The following is a 22,695-nucleotide window of genomic DNA, read 5'->3' as shown; positions in this document are numbered from 1 at the left end:
GGAAATCAATACAGTAGTCATTAAATGTTTGCTTTACTAGGGCAAAAATTTACTTTATGCAAGTCACTAAGGAACACCTTAAAGGACACTAATGAAGCCCAGTATGCTTACCTTCAACATTACGAGGTAGTCATCATGGCGCTGGATTTGTAAAAGATTAGCTAATGCCATCACACCAGCCTTAAAGTCAGGGTTGTTAACTATAATAGAAAACAATGTTATGGAACTGAAACTGTTCAAAAGTTTTTAAAAATGTAAATTTGGGCTAATCCAATTTCAAAAATTCAAAGTCACCAAAAGAGCTAATTTACTTTGACTCAATGCTGTAAAGAATTTGCAGCTGTAAAACATTGCAGCACCAGTAGCTGTAATAGCACCCTCTGCAGGGTATATGTTTCTCTGAGAAACCAGAAACATAGTGGTGAGGAAATTACTGTATGCGCCCAATCCTCCAGTGACAATTATACAAGTATGAAAAAAGTATAACCTTTTTCAATATAGAATATTGTGCTACATCTGATGTAGAAAGTTCTATGTCAAACGGAACAGGTTATTCAATAGGGACAGATTTAGGAGCAGTGATTCAGAACTATTGAAGTAGGACGGGTTGCAACATGTAGAGATAATGTCAAGTTTGAGTTTAAAGTGACTTATGAATTTCCACTGAAATAGCAAGTGTCAAATATTTATTGAGCATTTGTATACTATTGACAGTAGCAGAGCGCGTCAAAAATCAGTGCTTGTCAATCTGTCAACACTTCTTATTAATAGTTATTTGGTAGCATAGAATTCAAGTACCATGAAGACAGACATTTTGTTGAAACTTTGGATCTTACATTCATTAGGACAATTTGCAATATCACCAGAAAGGGGGAAAAGCCAATATTTAATACTGTATAATAGGAGACTGCTGATTGGTCAGCAAGTGGACTTGGTGGTCAAGGTGCTGCCACAGAGAATATAACAGAAAATGGGAATTTACAGATAATTGCCAGGCTTTATTTAGACTTTAAACCAGGTAAGTTGGCTGATTTATCAGGGTAGTGCCCTTACCAATGATACCAGCAAACTTTGTTCTTGATGTGTTGGGATACTTGCAAGGTAGTGCGCACACAGCTAATTTTCAATAGCAGTAAGCAGAAAAGGTCTGTTCAGTGTTATGAAGATTTCAAACAAAGATTGAAGATGTTTCACAAAAAAACCACTGACAGCTTATACACTTTCACATTATAGCTTATCACCAGGCAGCTGATGTAATCTCAGTTCCATGCAGTGACAGAAGTCATTGTTAGCTTAAATAAGCCTAAGAGTATTCCTGACCCTAATTCCTGTATTACTTTTAATTTTTAATTTCTGCCACCACTTATATTATTGAGCACCCAAACACTATTTTGCATCAATGAAAACATGGCCGTATAACAAACTTAAGATATGCTTTTAACCTCGTAACAAGCCAAAGTTGATTGGCCTAAGTGTAGGAAGACACTTTCTGGGAAACACAAGAGATCATACAAACAAACAGAAAAAGACCTGTCCCGACAACAGAGTGAAGCAAATAGAAGGTAGAAAGGAGAATTAACTCAATACTACATCTTCATTTAGCATGAGTGAGGTTGTAGGAGCAGTGCCTATTCTCCAATCTTCTGTAGCAGAGCACACAGACATGGGGAGAATATGCAAACTCCACACAGACCAATGCTGAAATCGAACCTGGGACCCTGGTGCTGTGAGGCAGCAGTGCTAACCGCTGAGCCACCGTGCCACCAGAGGTAAAATGAATCCAATAATGATGAAAGCCTCCAGACATTGACAGCTTCTGCAGTATTTGCAGACTGCCCATCAACAGTACCACTCAACTTTCTTGCAACTTTTTGGTCAATATGGATAACCCATACAATTTCTTAGATCAGGTTTCCTCCTCTTAAGAGTAAACTATAGTTGAGCATGGCTATTACTTACCATCAAGATTAATAAGTGGATCTGTGCCTTTTGTAGCATCATTTCTTACACTTTCTGCTGTACAATTCTTATATTTATCCACTGTGGGAGGGAAAAAAATCAGTTTAAAAAGCTTATTGACTGAACATTGCATTTCTGAAATTTCTCAATATGTGTATAGCATTAACAAAACCACAATCATTAGTCACCTCCTGACTTTGTAGCAATGGTATTTACAATTGAGGGCTTGTTAGGCCAACAGTAGAGAACATATTCAACTAATTAGCATTCAAGTGCAGTCACATGCAAGGAACACTCTGAAGCACCTTTGCCTGCTGCCAAGCAAATATCCTATGAATATTTAAGCCATTATTTTGTTTTCCTTGATCCATCTATCCAAATGTAAACGTATACAGTTTCTGCCTTATCCATTAAAAAGGGGAAGCAAATTCCACAGCCCTTCAATAGCCCTGGTTCTAGTTGCTCTTTGTTTGAAACAGATTAATGCTGATTTTTCTTTAATTGAATATAAAGATAGTCTTTTATTGGTGATGGTCATAGCCTGGAATTTGTAAGGCATGAACTTTACCTGCCAATTGTCAGCCCAAGCTTGGATATTGTCCAGATCTTGGTGCATTTGGGCACAGACTGCTTCAGATGGTGCTCTACATTGTGCAATCATCAGTGACCATCCCCACTTCTGACCTTCTAATGGAGGGAAGGTCATTGATGAAGCAGCTGAAGATGGTTGGGCCTAGGACGCTACCCTGAGGAACTCCTGCAGAGATGTCCTGGAGCTGAGATGACTGACCAACAATCAATCTCTCCCTTTGTGCCAGGTATGACTCTAACCATCGGAGAGTTTGCCTCGGGATTCCCATTCATTGCAGTTTTGTCAGGGCTCCTTGATGCCACACTCCATCAAATGCAGACTTGATGTCAAGGGCTGTCACACTCATCTCACGTGTGGAATTCAGCTATGTCCAAGTTTGAACCAAAGCTGTAATGAGGTCAGGAGCTGAATAGTCCTGGCAGAACCCAAACTGGAGTCACTGAGCAGGCTATTGCTAAGCAGGTGCTGCTTGATAGCACTGTTAATGACACCTACCATCACTTTATTGATGATCAAGAATAGACTGATGGGCCAGTAATTGGTTAAGCTGGATTTTAACTGCCTTTTACGTATAGGGTATACTTGGGCAATTTTGCACATTGTTGGATAGATGCCAATATAGCTGTACTGGAACAACCTGGCTAGGGGTGCGGCAAGTACTGGAGCACAAGTCTTCAGTATTATTGCCAGAACATTGCCAGGGCCTGTAGCCTTTTGCAGTATCTAGCATCTCCAACCATTTCTTGGTACCACATGGAGTAATTCAAACTGGCTGAAGACTTGTGTCTGTACTAGTGGAGATATCTGGAGGAAGCCAAAATGGATGATACACTCTACACTTCAGGCTGAAGACTGCTGCGAAAGCTTCAGCCTTACCTTTTGCACTGATGTGCTGGGCTCTTCCATCATTGAGGATGGGGATATTTGTGGAGCCTCCTCCTCCACCAGTGAATTATTTAGTCATCCACCACCATTCACTACCGGATATGGCTGGGCTGCAGAGCATAGATCTGATCCGTTGGTTGTGGAATCACTTGCTGTCTAAGATGTTTAGCATGCAAATAACCCAGTTTGGTGACTTCATTAGACTGACACCTCATTTTCAGGTAAGCCTGGTGTTGCCCTCCTGCATTCGCCATTGAACAAGGGTTGATCCCCTGGCTTTATGGTAATGGTTGAGGGGCGAGGGTCACGAGGTTAAGATTGTACTGGAGTACAGTTTTGCTGCTGTTGATGGCCCAAAGAGCCTCATAGATGCCCAGTCTTGACTTGCTAGATCTGTTCAGAATCTGTCCCATTTCGCACAGTGATAGCGCCATACAATTGCGCAGGCGAGACTTCGTCTCCACAAGGACTGTGTGGTGGTCATGCGTACCAATACTGTCATGGACAGATGCATCTGCAACTGGCAGATTGGTAAGGATAAAGTCAAGTATGATTTTCCCTAGTTTGTTTCCTTACCACCTGCTGCAGATGCGGTCCAGCAAATGTGTCATTTAGGACCTCACCAGCTCAATCAGTAGTACTGCTGCCAAGGCACTGTTGGTGGTGGTCACAGAAATGCCCCATGCAGAGTACATTTTGTGCCCCTGCCATCCTCTATACTTGCTCCAAGTATTGTTCAACAAGAAGGAGTATCATGTTCAACATTGACAGAGGACACCGCATGGTAGTCAGCAGGTGTACTTGCCCACATTTAACCTGAAGCCATGAGACTTCATTTTCCGGATTCAATGTTGAGGACTTCCAGAGCAACTCCCTCCTGACTATATACCACTGTGCCGCCACTGGTGGGCCAGGACATTTCCAGGGATGATGATGGTGGTATCTGGAACATTGTCTGTAAGGTATGATTCTGTGAGTATGATTACATCAGGTTGTTGTTTGAAGGGTTTGAAAGACAGCTCTCCTAATTTTGGCACTACCCCCAGATGTTAGGAAAGAGGACTTTGCAGGATCAACAGGGCTGCTTCTGCCCTTGTCTTTAGCAACTGAGAGTCAACCACATTGCTGTGGATATGGAGTCACATGTAGGCCAGACCAGGTGGGGATGGCAGATTTCCTTCTCTAAAAGGACATTAATGAGCCAGATGGGTTTTCTCCGACAATTGACAATGATTTCACTGTCATCAGTAGATTCTTAATTCCAGATCTTTCTTTATTGAATTCAAATTCCACCATTTGCAGTGGTGGGATTTGAACCTAGGTCCCCAGAACATTACCTGGGTCTCTGGATTAATTGTCTAGCAATAATACCACTAGGCCATTGCACTCCCTTGATTGTTTTAGCTACTATAGTATTTCATTTTTAGATGACAATTGTCCAATTCCACACTGGATATGGCAAAGATTATTTGTCACATTTAACATGCCAACTTATTTTCTTTACTGTTAATCTACTTCCTTCTACATACTCATTTTCACAATGGAAATTTAATGTTGTGCAAATTAACCCCTTTTTTATACTTAATACAATCACACAAATACAAACTGCCAATTCCAACATAAATTCCCATCTTGTCATGTAATGTACTTTTGAAACAGTTTAAAATATTTTTGCCTCCAACAATCCACTTGACAAACCATCCCATGCATATGAAAAATGTGGTCCTACAGATAAGGAAATAGTAATTATGTACTTTTTAGTACAAAGAGATACCAAATGACTTCTGTTCGCTGCAGCATGTTACCTCAGAATTAGGCATATCAATGGAAGGACAGAGAAATAAAGTCATAGTGTGAAGGAGGATAAGGTGGTGGAAAGCATACTTTGCATGTGCCCTGCCCATTAATGTATAATTACCCTTTTACCTGTTGAATTTCAGGAACTTGAAGAGGAAATCTGAGATTTTAAAAACAGAATATAGAAAACCAACCATAACCAGGATGCTCATATGTTGACTATAACGAATGCTCAGAGGCTGAGGTTCAGTTGAATGCATCGGGCAAATAGTCAAGGAACTTCAAGAGAAACATCAGGGAACAATGGATCAGCATTCGTGCAGCATGCTTTCCCCACCATCAGTATCTAAGCACTCCCAAGGGAAGCAAATGGACTCACCAGCAGGTTGAATTCCAACAGACAATTAAAGGACTCCAGAAGAGAGACTGTGGAATCTCAATAACCCCAGAACCACCAATCTCAAAAGTGATCAACCCTTTGGCTTTATGGCTTGGGCTTTCCAATCTTATAACAATGTTGATGGCCTATCAGCTGCCAAGCAACACCTTACTGAATGCTTGCCATCCAATGCTAACATCATTTACCTCCAAAAGACAGACACAGAAACTAAAGAAAGCACTATTAATCAAAAATGTTGAACTACTGTGCGACTCCCCTCATACTAAATACAGTCATGCAACTCATGTCCAAACTGACCTTGTCATGAACCACATCTATGACAATTCCACCTGGGAGTTTCCAAAGTGTAACATGCACTAACCTCTAAGTGGCAGCAATGAACAGGCTCGGCAGATATTGCCCCACCCAACTACTTACTTAGGAAATTTCAACAGCAACCACATGATGGCCTACAGCTCCTAGTGTGGGCTTCCTCGATACATAACTGCAAACAATGGAAATGCACAGCCAGATGATGCCAGAAACGCTCACTATATAAACACATCTCCAAGGACAGGTCACAGGCTGGGAATTTTGTGGCCTCCTGTTTCCCAATGCCTGTCTACCATTAATGAGGCACAAATCAGGAGGATGATAGAATACTCTACACTTGTCTAGATGAGTGCAGCTCCAAAAAAGGTATCGAAACGGTTGACACTAACCAAGATAAAGTACACCATTTGATTGCTACTACAATCACAATCTTCAACATTAACTTCCTTCTCCACTGAGGAAGAGTCACAGCAAAGTGTCCCATTCACAAAATACACTGCAGTATCTCACCAAGGCTCCCTCGGACAGTACGTTCCAAACTCAAAACTTCTACTACTAGAAGGACAAGAATCGCCGATGCTTGGGAATATTACTTTTGCCAAAAATATCTTCCAAAAGAACCTGAAAAACAGACATAGGTTGTTGAGAGATCCAACAGCACCAAGATACAATCATAAAATACTGGCCTGCTTTTAAAACTGCACAAAGTGCTTAAAAACAGAGTCAAGACAATTGTTAGAAAATTCCAATGTACCAGCTGAGTCCACCTCAGGCAGGATTAGCCAATGGAGAAGACCAACTAACAGACTAATACTGGATTCAGCTATTAGCCCCAACACTGTTCAACCTATATATAAATTACCTCCCAACAAGCATATCTCACAAATTCATCTATATTGATGACATCTGTTGTGCCATCCGAACTCAATCCTTCTGCACCATGGACCAAATCCTTGATGACACAGTTACATAGTTGTCAAACTACTTAAGCAAATTACTTCTCACATTAAGCATATTTACTGAATTCCAAAATTCTTCTGCTCAACACCCCATCCCCCTAGCTTCCACTCTTCCTAAATATCACACCCTCTCACATTGCCAACTGTGGAAACCTGCAAGCTGGATGAAACAATTTACCCTGCACTTCAATTGCCAGGCCACAAAGACATATTCAATCAACCTACTGCCTGCCTTCCATTTTGGCTTCCCTCCCTGATCAAGATCTCCAAGCAGACATCTCTTGATCAAGAAATAGAAAACATTGAGAGCATCCTCATGATAATTACATCTGTCTGACACAGGCTTTGAGTAGCTCGACAAAAGTAGCTCAGAATACGCCAGAGCCCCTGTGCAGCCCATCATCATTTCAGAAGGGTTTAAGGGTTACTGAGGATTATACCTGCAATAAATGTCATTGATTGCGAATCCTGTCAGATCAAATGGATCAGTTGAAGTTACAGTTAGAAGCAATGAGGAATTTACAACAGCTAGGAGGTGCGACGGATGGCAGTTACAGGAAGGGAGAAAAGACGCAGATACAGGCAGGTAGATGGTTTAACTCCAAGAAAGGCATGAGAGGTACGCTGATAGTACAGTAGTCTTCTGTAGCTATCTCCATTTCAAACAAGAATGCTATTTTGGAAAATGTAAGGGGTGATGGACTCTCAGGGGAGTATAGCACGAACAGCCAAGTTTCTGGTATCAAGGCTGGCTCTAATGTAATGAGGGGTACATCAGGTTCCAAGCAATCGATTGTGTTAAGGGACACTCTAGTCAGGAGCACAGTCGTTTCTGCAGCCAAAAATCATAATGGTGTGTTGCCTTCCTGTGCCAAGATCAAGGATAGCTCAGAGAGGGTGCAGAATATTCTCAAAAGGGAGAGGGACCAACAGGAAGTCATTGTACATGTTGGTATCAACGACATAGGAAGGGAAAAGGATGGGATTCTGAAGGGAGAATATAGAAAGTTAGGCAGGAATTTAAAAAGGAGGTCCTCAAGGGTAGTAATACCTGGATTGATTCCAGTGCAACGAACTAGTGAGGGTAGGAATAGGAGGATAGAGCAGATGAATGTGTGGCTGAGGAACTGGTGTATGGGAGAAGGAATCACATTTTTTGAATCATTGGGATCCCTTTGGGGGTAGATTTGACCTGTACAAGATGGATGGATTGCACCTGAATTGGAAGGGGACTAATATACTGGCAGGGAGATTTGCTACAACTTCTCAGAAGGATTTAAACTAGTAAGGAGGAGTTTTGGGACCCAGGGTTATACGGAGGAAAGAGATCAATCTGAGACTGGTAGAGTTCAGAAAAGAAGCTAGTCAAATAATCACAGCATACAGGAACAAAGCATAGAACAAGGTAGAACTGATAAATTAAACTGTATTTATTTCAACGTAAGAGACCTAACAGGGAAGGCAGATGAACTCAGGGCATGGTTAGGAACATGGGACTGGGATATCATAGCAATTACAGAAACATGGCTCAGGGATGGACAAGACTGGCAGCTTAATGTTCCAGGATATAAATGCTATAGGAACGATAGAAAGGGGGACAAGAGAGAGGAGGGAGTGGCATTTTTGATAAGGTAGAGCATTACAGCTGGATTGAGGGAGGATATTCCCGGAAATACATTCAAGGAAGTTAGTTGGATGGAACTGAGAAATAAGAAAGGGATGATCACCTAATTGGGATTTTATTACAGACCCTCTAACAGTCAGAGGGAAATTGAGAAACAGATTTGGAAGGTTTTTTCAGTTATCTGTAAGAATAATGTGGTGGTTATGGGAGTGCATTTTAACTTCCAAACATAGACAGGAACTGCCATAGTGTTAAGGGTTTAGATGCAGAGGAATTTGTTAAGTGTGTACAAGAAAATTTTCTGATTCAGTATGTGGACGTACCTACTATAGAAAGTGCAAAACTTGACCTACTCAGGAAATAAGGGAATGTAGGTGACTGAGGTGTCAGTGGGAGAGCACTTTGGGGCCAGTGACCATAATTCTATTAATATTAAAAGAGTGATGGAAAAAGATAGATCAGATCTAAAAGTTGAAATTCTAAATTGGAGAAAGGCCATTTTTGACGATATTAGGCAAGAACTTTCAAAAACAGATTGGGTGCAGATGTTAGCAGGTAAAGAGACGGCTGGAAAATGGGAAGCCTTCAGAAATGAGATAACGAGTGTCCAGAGACAGTACATACCTGTTAGGGTGAAAGAAAAGGCTGGTAGGTATAGGAAATGCTGGCTGACAAGAGAAATTGAAAGTTTGGTTAAGAAAAGGAAGGAAGCACATGCCAAATATAGACAGGAGAGATCAAGTGAATCCTTAGAAGAGTATAAAGGCAGAATACTTAAGAGGGAAATCAGGAGGGCAGAAACGAGACACGAGATAGCTTTGGCAAATAGGGTTAAGGAGAATCCAAAGGGTTCTTACAACCACATTAAGGACAAAAGTGTAACTAGGGAGAGAATAGGACCCCTCATAGATCAGCAAGGTAACCTTTGTGTGGAACCACAGGAAATGGGAGAGATACTAAAGTATTTTGCATCAGTGTTTGCTGCGGAGAAGGACGTGGAACATTTAGGATATGGAGAAATAGGTGGTGACATCTTGAAAAATGTCCATATGACAGAGGAGCAAGTGCTGGATGTCTCGAAATGCGTAAAGGTAGAGAAATTCCCAGGACCTGGTCAGGTGTACCCTCAAACTCTGTGGGAAGCTAGGGAAGTGACTGCTGGGCCTCTTACTGAGATATTCCTACCAATAGTCACAGGTGAGGTGCTGGAAGACTGGAAGTTGGCTAACGTGCTACCATTATTTAAGAAAGGTTTTAAGGACAAGCCAGGGAACTATAGACCAGTGAGCCTGACGTTGGTGGTGGGCAAGTTGTTGGAGAGAATCCTGAGGGACAGGATTTACATGTTTTTGGAAAGGCAAGGACTGATTAGGGATAGTCAACATGGCTTTGTGCAAGGGAAATCGTGTCTCACAAACTTGATTTGAGTTTTTTGAAAAAATAACAAAGAGGATTGACCATGGCAAAGCGGTGGATGTGATCTGGAGGGACTTCAGTAAGGCGTTCAACAAGGCTCCCCATGGGAGACTGGTTAGCAAGGTCAGATCTCATGGAATACAAGGAGAAATAGCCATTTGGTTACAGAACTGGCTCAAAGGTAGACGACAGAGGGTGATGGAGGAGGGTCGTTTTTCAGACTGGAGGCCTGTGACCAGTGGAGTGCCACAAGGATCGGTGCTGGGTCCACTACTTTTCATCATTTACATAAATGATTTGGATGCGAGTATAAGAGGTACAGTTAGTAAGTTTGCAGATGACACCAAGATTGGAGGTGTAGTGGACAGCAAAGAAGGTTACTTCAGATTACAATGAAATCTTGATTAGATGGGCCAATGGGCTGAGTGGCAGATGGAGTTTAATTTAGATAAATGTAAGGTGCTGCATTTTGGGAAATCAAATTTTAGCAGGCCTTATACACTTAAGGGTTAGAGGGATATGGGCCAGGTGCTGGTAAATGGGACTAGATTAGGTTGGGATACCTAGTCGGCATGAACGAGTTGGACCAAAGGGTCTGTTTCCATACTGTACATCTCTATGACTCTCTGGTTTTTTAGATTAGATTACAGTGTGGAAACAGGCCCTTCGGCCCATACCCCTACATTTACCCCTTATCTAACACTACGGGCAATTTAGTACGGCCAATTCACCTGACCCTGCACATCTTTTGGATTGTGGGAGGAAACCGGAGCACCCGGAGGAAACCCACGCAGACACGGGGAGAACGTGCAAACTCCACACAGTCAGTCGCCTGAGGCGGGAATTGAACCCGGGTCTCTGGCGCTGTGAGGCAGCAGTGCTAACCACTGTGCCACCGTGCCGTGGTGTCTTAGTACAACCTCCTAATGTACATGCAAAGGGACACACCACATAGGAGTGCTCCCTTTAAGACTAATTGGCAACCGGTGAGGCAATAACTTAACTCCAGGGATTTGCATTCACTAAATAATTTGTAAAAGCCTTTTATTTCGCTTTCGTTTTGACTGTGGACTGAACTGGATAAAGAATGGCTTTATAACAAAGGACTGAGAAGGATTTAAAAATAAAAGGGGTATCCATTTAATAGAGAAGAAGAAACACTTCTTCCTCTCAGACAACTGAATAACTTTAGTTTCCCTCCTCAAAAGCCAGTGGATGCAGAATCTTTAAATATTTTTAATGCAAAGGTAGATACACGGATGATCACAGTATTGGATGAAAGATTATCATGGATATGCAGGATTGAGAGGCGAGGTTGAAATTCGATCATAGAGGACTTTACTGAATACTGTAGGTGGCTCAAAAGGCCTACTCTAATTCCTTGTTTGTATGAATTGTTGTGCTTTTAAAGGACATGTTAGTACAACACATTACAATTGGTATTTACACTGTTGCTCTGCAAGTAGTTGGGGGGAAAGGTGTAAGAGAAACAACACAGTACTGGGACATTTGTAGAAAATTAGATTTAGCCAGCATTAAGTCACTGGTGTTATGACCAGTTATGGATTCCAAAAGCCATCAGTCTGACATCAACTCTGCATGGGTGAACAGCTTATGGATGGGAATGATATAGTAAAAAGCTCTCAGATGTCTGGAAGGAGAGGTGGCACGTCCAATATACCTGAAGGCAGCACGGTGGCTCAGTGGTTAGCACTGCTGCCTCACAGCGCCAGGGACCCGGGTTCGGTTCCCACCTGTGTGGAGTTTGCACATTCTCCCAGTGTCTGCGTGGGATTCCTCTGGGTGCTCTGATTTCCTCCCATGGTCTAAAGATGTGCAGATCAGGTGAATTGGCCATGGTAAACCGCGCATAGTGTTGGGTGCATTAGTCAGAAGGAAATGGTTCTGGGTGGGTTGCTCTCTGAGGGCCGGTGTGGACTTGTTGGGTTGAAGGGCCTGTTTCCACACTGTAGAAAATCTAATATTATCTAAAGAATGCCAGTTGTTGTCTACCACCAATTGCTGTAAGCTGTTGCTTTTAACCAATAAGTCAGAGACTTTATAATTTATGAACCAGTTGCTCTGTGCTTACTGTGAAGTAGAACCTAATGATCAGAGAACTGAAGGACTGGAAACAAAAAGGACATCCCACTGAATCTTGATCAGTGGAGTTACTGAAGTGTTTCCCCAGGAGTTCTTCCTTCCACCCATAACACCAATGTTCTTTCTGAATGTCTGTGCCTGCCTGTCTGTGTATGGGAGGAGCTTAAAAAAGGGGTTTGTGGATATTTAGGCATGATTAAAATTATTTCTTTCTAATAAATTGTAGCCCTTGTTAAGAGGAGAAACCTGATCTGAGGTTTCTGTTAACCTGAGTCTATCCGACATGTAAACTGAAGACTGCGTACTTTTGTTAAATTTTTAACTATTGTGATGACTAAGAATAGTAGGACTTGACCGCCAGCAGGCGACCCCAATGAGGTGTAACAAAATAAACAAACATCCATACATACTACAACAATTATAAAATAGTTAGCAACTTCAAGCAGTTTAAAGAATCATACCATTATCTGAGTATTCAAGTCTCACAGCCAAGCCCAGAAGCCAGTCAACGTTTTCTTGTCTTTCTTGAGCCTTGAATGGGCAGTTTACATCTGCCAGATACTGAAAATAAATTATTCAGATATACAAGGATTTTAAGTTTATAAAAGGATTCCCAAAAGTGAAATTAAATATTCATACAAATGTTAAACGTGCAGTGTCGATGGCTAAATGGATGATAGGAAATCTTACATCATTAAAATACATTGGACTGTGAACATGTTAACAACAAAAACATTGACTCAAAGAAACATATTATTATAACATTATGAAAAATGATTTAAAATGTAAGTACTTTTTGGAATAAGTAGTAAATATGTACGATTTTCTCTCCATTTTCAGACCAATTCATGCAAACAGTTCCAATTATAACCTGTCAGGTTGCGGTCTTCCTTCCTATTTTCCTCAATGTTGCACAATTTTGGGGAGCTGGTAGAAGCACAGCAATATTGTAGATTGAGGCCAGAAAGGCCAGGAGGTCATTGTACACATTGGAGTTAATGACATAGGAAGGGAAAAGGATGAGATTCTGAAGGGAGAATATAGAAAGTTAGGCAGGAATTTAAAAAGGTCAAGGGTAGTAATATCTGGATCAATTCCAGTGAAGGTAGGAACAACAGGATAGAGTAGATGAATGTGTGGATGAGCAGCTGGTGAATGGGAGAAGGGTTCACAGTTTTGGATCATAGGAATCTCTTCTGGAGTAGAAGGGGCCGATACACGATGGATGGATTGCACCTGAATTGGAAGGCGACTAATATATTGGCAGGGAGATTTGCTAGAGATGCTCAGCAATATTTAAACTAATAAGGTGGTATGTGAAATAGTGAGGAAAGATCAATTTGAGACTAGTGCAGTTGGGAAAGGGAGCGAGTCAAATAGTCAGGGCGGGCAGGAACAAAGTAGGGCTGATAAATTAAAATGCTTTCACTTCAATGCAAGAGGCCTAACGGGAAAGGCAGATGAACTCAGGGCATGGTTAGGAACATGGGACTGGGATATCATAGCAATTTACAGAAACATGGCTCAGGGATGGACAGGACTGGCAGCTTAATGTTCCAGGATACAAATGCTATAGGAAGGACAGAAAGGGAGGTAAAAGAGGAGGGGGAGTGGTGTTTTTGATAAGGGATAGCATTACAGCTGTATTGAGGGAGGATATTCCGGAGAATACATCCAGGGAAGTTATTTGGGTGGAATTCAGAATTAAGAAAGGGATGATCACCTTATTGGGATTGTATTACAGACCTCCTAACAGTCAGCAGGAAATTAAGAAAAAAAAACTTGTAAGGAGATCTGTTATCTATAAGAATAATAGGGTGGCTATGGGAGGGGATTTTCATTTTCCAAACATAGACTGGGACTGCCATAATGTTAAAGGTTCAAATGGAAAGGAATTTGTTAAGTGTGTACAAGAAAATTTTCTGATTCTGTATGTGGACGTACCTACTAGAGAAGGTGCAGTTGGGAGAGGGAGCGAGTCAAACAGTCAGAGCAGGCAGGAACAAAGCAGAGAACAAGGTAGGACTGATAAATTAAAATGCTTTTATTTCAATGCAAGAGGCCTAACAGGGAAGGCAGATGAACTTGGGGGAATCTACTGTTGGGAAATAATGCAGGGCAGGTCACTGAGGTGTCAGTGGGGGAGCACTTGGGGCCAGCGAGCATAATTCTATTAGTTTTAAAACAGCAATGGAAAAGGATAGACCGGATCTAAAAGTTAAAGCTCTAAATCAGAGGAAGGCTAATTTTGATGGTATTGGGTAGATGTTCCAGGTAAAGGATGGCTGGAAAATGGGAAGCCTTCAGAAATGAGATAGCGAGAGTGCAGAGACGGTATATTCCTGTTAGGGTGAAGGAAAGGCTGGTAGGTGTGGGGAATGCTGGATGACTAGAGAAACTGAGGTTTTGGTTAAGAAAAAGAAGGAAGCATATCTCAGGTATAAACAGAGATCCAGTGAATCCTTAGAAGAGCATAAAGGCAGAAGGAATATACAGAGGAACCTCGATTATCCGGCATTCAATTATCTGAATATCGGATTATCCAGCAAGATCGCAAGCTCCTGATTCTCAGCTAAACTATGTTATCTGGCATTCGATTAATTAATTGAAATATTCCCGCCTGTGTCCTTCGGATAATCGAGGTTCCTCCGTACTTAAGAGCGAAATCAGGAGGACAAAAACATGACATGAGATTGGCAAATGGGGTAAAGGAGAATCCATCTTTTTTTAAATACATTAAGGATGAAATACATTAACGAGGGAGAGAATAGGGCCCCTCAAAGATCAGCAAGGTGGCCTTTGTGTGGAGCCAGAGGAGATGGGGGAAGATACTAAACAAGTATTTTGCATAAGCGTTTACTGTGGAGAATAACATGGAAGATAAAGAATGTGGGGAAATAGATAGTGATATCTTGAAAAATGTCCATATTACGGGGGGGGGGGGGCTGGATGACTTGAAATGCAAAAAAGGCAGATGAATCTCCAGGACCTGATCAGGTGTACCCAAGAACTCCATGGGAAGCTAGGGAAGCGATTGCTGAGTCTTGCTGAGATATTGTATCATCGATAGTCACAGGTGAGGTGCCGAAAAGCTGGAGGCTGGCTAACATGGTGCCACTTTTGAAGAAGGGTGCTAAGGACAAGCCAGAGAACTATACACCAGTGAGCCGGACATCGGTGGTGGGCAAGTTGTTGGAAGGAATCCTGAGGGACAGGATTTACATATATTTGGAAAGGCAAGGCCTGATTAGGATAAACAGCATGGCTTTGTGCATGGGAAATCATGTCTCACGAATTTGAGTGTTTTGAAGAAATAACGAAGAGGATTGATGAGGTAGAATGGTGGACATGATCTATATGTACTTAAAGGTTTTTGACAAGGTTCCTCATGGGAGGCTGGTTCGGCATGTTAGATCTCATGGAATACTGAGAGAACTAGCAATGTGGATATGGAACTGGCTTGAAGCTAGACAGTAGTGACGGAGGGTTGCTTTTCACACCAGAGGCCTGTGACCAGTGGTATTCTACAAGAATCGGTGCTGAATCCAATATTTTTCATCATTTATATAAATAATCTGGATGTGAACATAGGAGGTATAGTTAGTAAGTTTGCAAGTGACACCAAGATTTGAGGTGTAATGGACAGCAGAGAAGGTTACCTCAGAGTACAACGGAATCTCGATCTGATGAACAAATGGAGCGAGTGACAGATGGAGTTTGATTTCGATAAATGTGTGGTGCTGCATTTTGGAAAAGCCAATCAGAGCAGGACTTACAAACTTAATGCTAAGGTCCTGGGAGTGTTGCTGAATAGGCCTTGGAGTGCAGGCTCATAGTTCCTGGTAAGTAGAGTCATAGGTAGGTAGGAAAGTGAAGGCAGCAGCGTTTGGTACGCTTTTCTTTATTGGTCAGAGTACAGGAGTTGGGAGGTCATGTTGCGGCTGTACAGGACATTGGTTAGGCCACATTTGGAATATTTAATGCAATTCTGGTCTCCTTCCTATCAGAAGGATTTTGTGAAACTTGAAAAGGTCCAGAAAAGATTTACAAGAATGTTGCCAGAGTTGAAGGATTTCAGCAATAGGGAGAAGCTGAATAGGCTGGGACTGTTTTCTATGGAGTGTCAGAGGCTGAAAGGTGACCTTATAGAGGTTAATAAAATCATGAGGGGCATGGATAAGATAAATAGACAAGGTCTTTTCCCGAAGGTTGGGGAGTCCAGAAGTACAGGGCATAGGTTTAGGGTGACAGAGCAAAGATATAAAAGGGACCTAAGGGGCAACTTTTTTTCACAGAGGGTTATACGTGAGCTGCCAGATGAAGTGGTGAAGGCTGATACAATTATAGCATTTAAAATGCATCTCTATGGGCATATGAATAGGAAGGGTTTAGAGGGACTCAGGCTAAGTGCTGGCAAATGGGAATGGATTAAGTTGGGATATCTAGTTGGCATAGACAAGTTGGACCGAAGGGTCTGTTTTCATGCTGTACATCTTTATGACTTAAGTCCATAAATTCACTGAGGCATTTCTATAACAAATTTCATTTCATCAACACCTTTACAGTTGTTAAATGCCTGAAGGAACTCCATCAAATAAATGGATGAATTATATACAGTCAGATGTACAACACGGAAGCAGGCCTTTCGGTCCAACTCGTCCATGCTGACCAGATATCCTAATCTAACCTAGTCCCTTTTGCCAGCATTTGGCCCATTTCCCTCTAAATCCCTCATTCATAAACCCATCCAGATGCCCTTTAAATGTTGTAATTGTACCAGCCTCCACCACTTCCTCTGCCAGCTCATTCCATACAGACACCACCCTCTGCATGAAAAAGTTGCCCCTTAGGTCCCTTTTAAATCTATCCCAGCTCAACTTAAACCTATGTCCTCTAGTTTTGGACTTCCCCACCCCAGGGAAAAGACCTTGTCTATTTACCCATCATTACTCATGATACAAGGTCACCCCTCAGCCTCCGATTCTCCAAGGAAAATAGCATCAGCCTATTCAGCATCTCCCTTTAGTTCAAATCCTCCAACCCTGGCAACATCCTTGCCCATCTTTTCTGAACCCTTTCAAGTTTCACAAAATAATTCCTATAGCAGGGAGAGCAGAACTGCATGCAATATTCCAAAAGTGGCCTTACCAATGTCCTGTACAGCCACAACACAATTTCCCAACTTCTATATTCAATGCATTAACTAATAAAGGCAAGTATACCAAACGTCATCTTCACTAACCTCCCTACCTGTGACTTCACTTTTAAGGAATTATGAACCTGCACTCCAAGGTCTCTTTGCTCAGCAACACTCCCCAGGAACTTACCATTAAGCATACAAGTCCTGCCCTGATTTGCCTTTCCATAATGCAGCACCTCACATTTATTCAAATTAAACTCCGCCTGCCACCCTTCAGCCCATAGGCTCATCTGACCAAGATGTTGTACTCTGAGGTAGCCTTCTTCACTATCCACTACACCTCCAATTTGTGTCATCTTACTAATCATATTTCCTATGTTCGAAATCATTTATATAAATGACAAAAAGCAGTGGACTCACCACCAATCTTTGTGGCATACCACTGGTAACAGGACTCCAGTCTAAAAAGCAACCCTCACCACCACCTTCTACCTTTGAGCCAGTTCTGTATCCAAGTGGCCAGTTCTCCCTGTATTCCACACGATCTAACCTTGCTAACAAGTCTACCATGAGGAACCTTGTCGAAGCCTTACTGAAGTCCATATAGATCGCATACACCACTCTGCCCTCATCAATCCTCGTTAGTTATTCAATAAATTCAATTAAGTTAGTGAGACACGATTTCCCATGCACAAAACTATGTTAACTATCCCTAATCTGTCCTTGCCTTTCCAAATACATGTAAATCCTTTTTCTCAGGATTCTGTCCAACAACTTGTTCATTACCAATGTCAGGCTCACAGGTCTACAATTCCCTGGCTTTTCCTTACTGCCTTTCTTAAGTAATGGCACCATGTTAGCCAACCTCCAGTCTTCTAGCACTTCACCTGCGGGTATTGATGATTAAGTACCTCAGCAAGGGACCCAGCAATCACTTCTCTAGCTTCCTACACCTGATGAGGTCCCTGGGATTTACCTACCATTATGCGTTTTAAGCCATCCAGCACCACCTCCTCTGTAGGAGATTAAATATTTGAATAAGTGATCTCAAGCTCGATCTAAACCCCCACAGAGATGGGTCTTAAGGCAGGTCTTAAAAGGATAGAGCTGCTTACAGAAGAAATTCCAGAGTTGGCAACAAGTCACTGAAAGTACAACATTACATGTTTAAAACAGAAAATGCCAAGCTGATACAATTGAATAAAGATTGAATGTAGTGGTTGTCCCAGAGAAGGTGCGGGATGAGCTAATGGAGAGATTAGAAACCAAAGATGAAATGTTTAAATCAAAATGTTGCCAGTTTTGAAGCAAATGTCGGTCAGAATGCGCAGTGATGATAGGTGAACTGGAAATGGTGCAAGATATAAGTAGCAGAGTTTTGGATGAGTTTAAATTTCTAAAGGGTAGAAATGGGAAGCTGGAGAGCACTGGAACAGACAAGTCTACAGGAAATAAAGGCTTGAAAGAGCTGAGGTAAGGTTAGTAGTGGCGATGCAGTTGGAATAAGGCTGTATTTGTGATGGAACTGGCCAAAATCTCATTTCACGGTCAAACAGGATTCTAAAGTTGCAGCGCTTTCACTCAGCCTCAGACTGTTTTTTTGCAATAAGAAATTGGCTATAATTTCTTTTCAAAAGCTTGAAAAGCAACTAAGGAAACTCTGACAGAAATGGGTGCAATTTAGAACATAAATGTGATCTAGGCTACAGATTTAAATTGTCACATATTTCTCAGTCTGGTGGGGCTCAAAAGTAATTGGCACACAACTGTAATTATGCCAGGAAAGAATAACTTGCACAAGATCAGAATGTCTAAGCTGCGTTATGCCAATTAAGTACTTCTGAAGTTAGTGATTACTGCAAAATAAGGATATGCAGCAGCCAACTATTACATCAAGGGTTCACAGACAGGAATCAGCTAAATAAGGTAATTTGTTTTTATGGTTTTGGATGAGCAATGAAAATTTACCAGAACATCAAAAGTCTCTACTTTTCTTTAACTAACTCCATGAAGTCTTTGATGTCAACCTAAGGAGATAGGCACTGTCTTGGTTTTACACCTAAACCGAAAAAGAATACCTTAAAAAAATGCATCAGCCTCTCAATCCTGCACTGAAGCACCTGTTTAGATTGTGCATGTCAACTTTGAACAGAAGATTTCCTGGCTTGAGTGAAGGTGTTAGCTTTGTACCAATGCATGAGAGAATAGAACAAAGATGCAAAAAATTCTGAATAGCCAGAAAATTTGGATGAAGGGAATTATATATTAATTTTCAAGATTCTAAAGAAGTTAAATGTATAACAATTCCTTTTCTTGACTATAAGTGAAAGAAATATAGATTTAGGTTTGTTATAAAAGCAAAAGGGAGATGTGTGGGTAGAAGGATGCTGTCACCATTCTTCTTTTTTGTCTGGATCCAAGTGACTACTTAATTTACACTGAGTAACAATTATAAGTGAAAGTTAACAGGAAGCCATGGCTTTTAATCAAGATAGTTTATTGCATGATACCAATTATGTAGAGTTACATTAACTAGTTACACTTTGTTGTTAAGACTATTGGAAGATATAAATGACATCTATCCCTTCCAGATTCAGAGCTACTCTCTCAGTTGCTCTATTACATTATTGAAGAGAAGAAATAAGAAATTGTTCCCCCAAATGAGTCATTAGAATAGGGAATGTTGGCCTAAGTAGTGTTTAAAAATTTAAAACCTTCTGGGAAAATGGGCAAAAGAGCTGGGATTACAGCAGGTAGTAAGAAAGCAGAATAGCTTTCCCCTTCTACTCAAGTCTGAAATGTGCATTGATATATCTTAATATATCTAATAATATTTAATTGTACATTCATCTCAAAACTAGAGTCAAATGTTTAAAGTTGGCAATTAGCTGCAGAACTGACAACAGGCAAGAGTGAAATGACAAACAGAAAAAGCAATTCTAAGAACAGCCATATTGTTCTGACTGTCCATGCCTACTGATCTGCATCCTTCCTCTTCCACATCCAAGCTATTTGTATCACTGTGCATTGTTGTTTCCACATCAACAATGTTTGTAACAAGTTCATATCCAGGGATTAGAAATACAATTCACTAGTGAAACCAGGTGCAAACATACAAATTTAACACACAAGCACTTTATTCAAAATGAAACTCACCTTTTCAAAGTGTTTTGGCCATTCATTGCTGTGTACATTTCTCAGGTTGCCTCTCTCTTCAATTTTATAATGTCGTATTTTCTGGTCTTCAAGCCACACAATTAAATTTCTAAATTCCGTCTCATCTAGAATATAAAAGATAACTTGTTTCAGACACACATCTGTCTTTTTAAAAAGTGACAAACTGCAACCTAGAAACCAACTGAATGTATTAAATCAAACCTTATCACGAAATCTCCACCCTAAAAAGGGTATTTATATTCAGACTTAAAAGATCTCCATATTAGTCTACACATTAGTAGCAAGAACTGGCTCAGTTAAATCCAATGTTGAAATATTAGCAACTTAAGCAAAACTTCTATAATTCTCTATAAATTTTTTATTTAGATTTAAGGCTTATGTTCACATTTCACAATATGTCTGACTGTAAATATTGTGATTTGTGTTCAAGCTTACTTTAAAAAGTAAACAGTCAACTTCTGCCCAGTTTTATGATTAACACTTGGTTCCATGCCTACTGAATATGTAAACTACCAATTGCTTAATTTGATTAACCAGCTTCAAAGAGAGATTAAAACAAAATGGGAATGCTGTGCAGTCAATCTTTTTTGAAAATTACAATTTGATTCTATCTCCAAAATAAAACTAAGTGAATGGATCTATTTTCAGGAAAAAAAACATGTAATTAAATATTTTCTTCAATATTGTTAGGCATCCAGTCCTCTAATCAATTATCCTTATTAAGATAAAGTCAAATTGGGAGAAGTCCCTATGAGAATTGAACACAGGTTTCTGAGGAAATGAAAACACAATTGTAAAAGGTATCATCTTTCAAAAGAATCATTTAAACTAAGGCATGCCTGTTAAAGTACACAGAAGTTCATATGGCCTTATACAAAAACAGTGAGGTGGTGAACCCACTGTCCCACATTCCTCCCTCAATCAACACGAGAAAAATCAATGGATCTTGGGATCTTAAGTGTTTGCAGAATTTTGTGAAGCCGATTTCCATCTATACTAAAAAAAAATCATGCTTATTCATTCAAATATTCTGAAAATGTTTACTTTATGCGAATAACTAAAGTTTGAAACCAGCCGGGGGTGGGGGTGGTGAAAGCAAGCCTGCCTAATCCCTTATCGCAGGGATTAAAATTGGGTGGACTTGGATGGAAAGACAGACAGACTATGGTGCTATCGAAAAAAAACGGGGATATCTCATGTTCAATTTTCCTTTTTCACCACCGAAATCAGATAAATGATTTATCTGCAGCCTGTGGGAGCTTGCTGTGCAGAAAATGGCTGCTCCATTTAACCACATTGCTGAAAGCAATAGCGAGTACATTTCAGTGATTTATAGACTGCATCTTGTCCACTGTTCTGGCACCGTGTAGAAACCGTAGGTAGTTTTTAACATTTGAAATGAAGTGGAAAGGTATGTAAAAATCACTGGGCCCGGCTGTGTATCCAGCTGCAGACCCTGCAGTCGGGGCTGCACGCCGATGAGGGCACAGGCCCGGTGAACCGTTCCCCGCCTGTCTGTCTGTACCTTTACAGTCAAACACGCTGCTGTTGTGATACTCGAGAGCAGACAGTTTCCTACGGAACATTTTCGCCTCCACCACGTTACACGCCAACAGCACAGCGACGGGTCGTCCCCGCAAATCGGCCCGCAACGGCAAAGGCGTCAACGCGTCACCGACTAGGCCGCACTTCGCCGCGACGCGATGATGTCACTACCACCGCGGGTTGAACGCGCCTGCGCTCTTCGCTGTCCTATGACGTCACGCGGGCTGGTCTCCCCGAACAACCGCCGTGCCAGAGTGTTTCAACAAAACTTTATTGATTAAGCGATCACATCACTCGACGTACCTCACTAAACCCAGTACGAGTCAGCTCTCAGCTACCCCCCAACCTTTAAAAAAGTCTTAATTCGAGAATAGGTGAGAATATGATAAAACAATGAACTGCGGATGCTGGAAATCTCAAACAAAAACAGAAATTGCTGGAGAAACCCCTTAGGCCTTTGAAGAGAGTGAAACAGAGTTAACACTTCGGCTCCAGTGACCCTTCTTCGACAGTTCTCCATCTCCACACGCTGCCGTCCAATCCTGCTGACTCTCTCCAGCAATTTCTGTTTTGGGTGAGAATATCGATATGGAATATTTGAAGTGACTCCGGTGACCAGTCCCGCAAAAACCCATTGTGATGATTGACAGGGATGAGGGCGGAGTAGTGGAAATTGAGATGAAGTGATGTAATCTCCTAGAATATTTTTCAAAGCCACCTTCTCATCCGCTTGATAATAATACCACATCGTGAAAGATGTTTAGTCTTTTGAATCCAATATGGCAT

The 22,695-nt window shown here is 41.2% G+C and overlaps 1 protein-coding gene across 1 annotated transcript in view; it reads right to left on the bottom strand.

Annotated features, from left to right (window-relative positions):
- Positions 1–22,049, bottom strand: part of rtraf (RNA transcription, translation and transport factor) — a 32,402-nt gene extending 10,353 nt beyond the window's left edge. Inside the window, exons 1-5 of the mRNA XM_043697647.2 lie at positions 21,890–22,049; positions 20,344–20,468; positions 12,509–12,608; positions 1,960–2,040; positions 112–200 (exon numbers count right to left, since the gene is read on the bottom strand). Coding sequence (XP_043553582.1) covers positions 112–200; positions 1,960–2,040; positions 12,509–12,608; positions 20,344–20,468; positions 21,890–21,950 — 456 coding nt within the window. The 5' untranslated portion in view covers positions 21,951–22,049. The remainder of the gene's footprint in view (positions 1–111; positions 201–1,959; positions 2,041–12,508; positions 12,609–20,343; positions 20,469–21,889) is intronic.
- Positions 22,050–22,695: the final 646 nt, after the last annotated feature.

Source organism: Chiloscyllium plagiosum, unplaced genomic scaffold (assembly GCF_037043375.1).
Source record: "Chiloscyllium plagiosum isolate Xiang-an unplaced genomic scaffold, Cpla_swu_hap1 HiC_scaffold_8, whole genome shotgun sequence".
Lineage (NCBI taxonomy): Eukaryota > Metazoa > Chordata > Chondrichthyes > Orectolobiformes > Hemiscylliidae > Chiloscyllium > Chiloscyllium plagiosum.
This window is presented reverse-complemented; position numbering and strand designations above follow the sequence as displayed.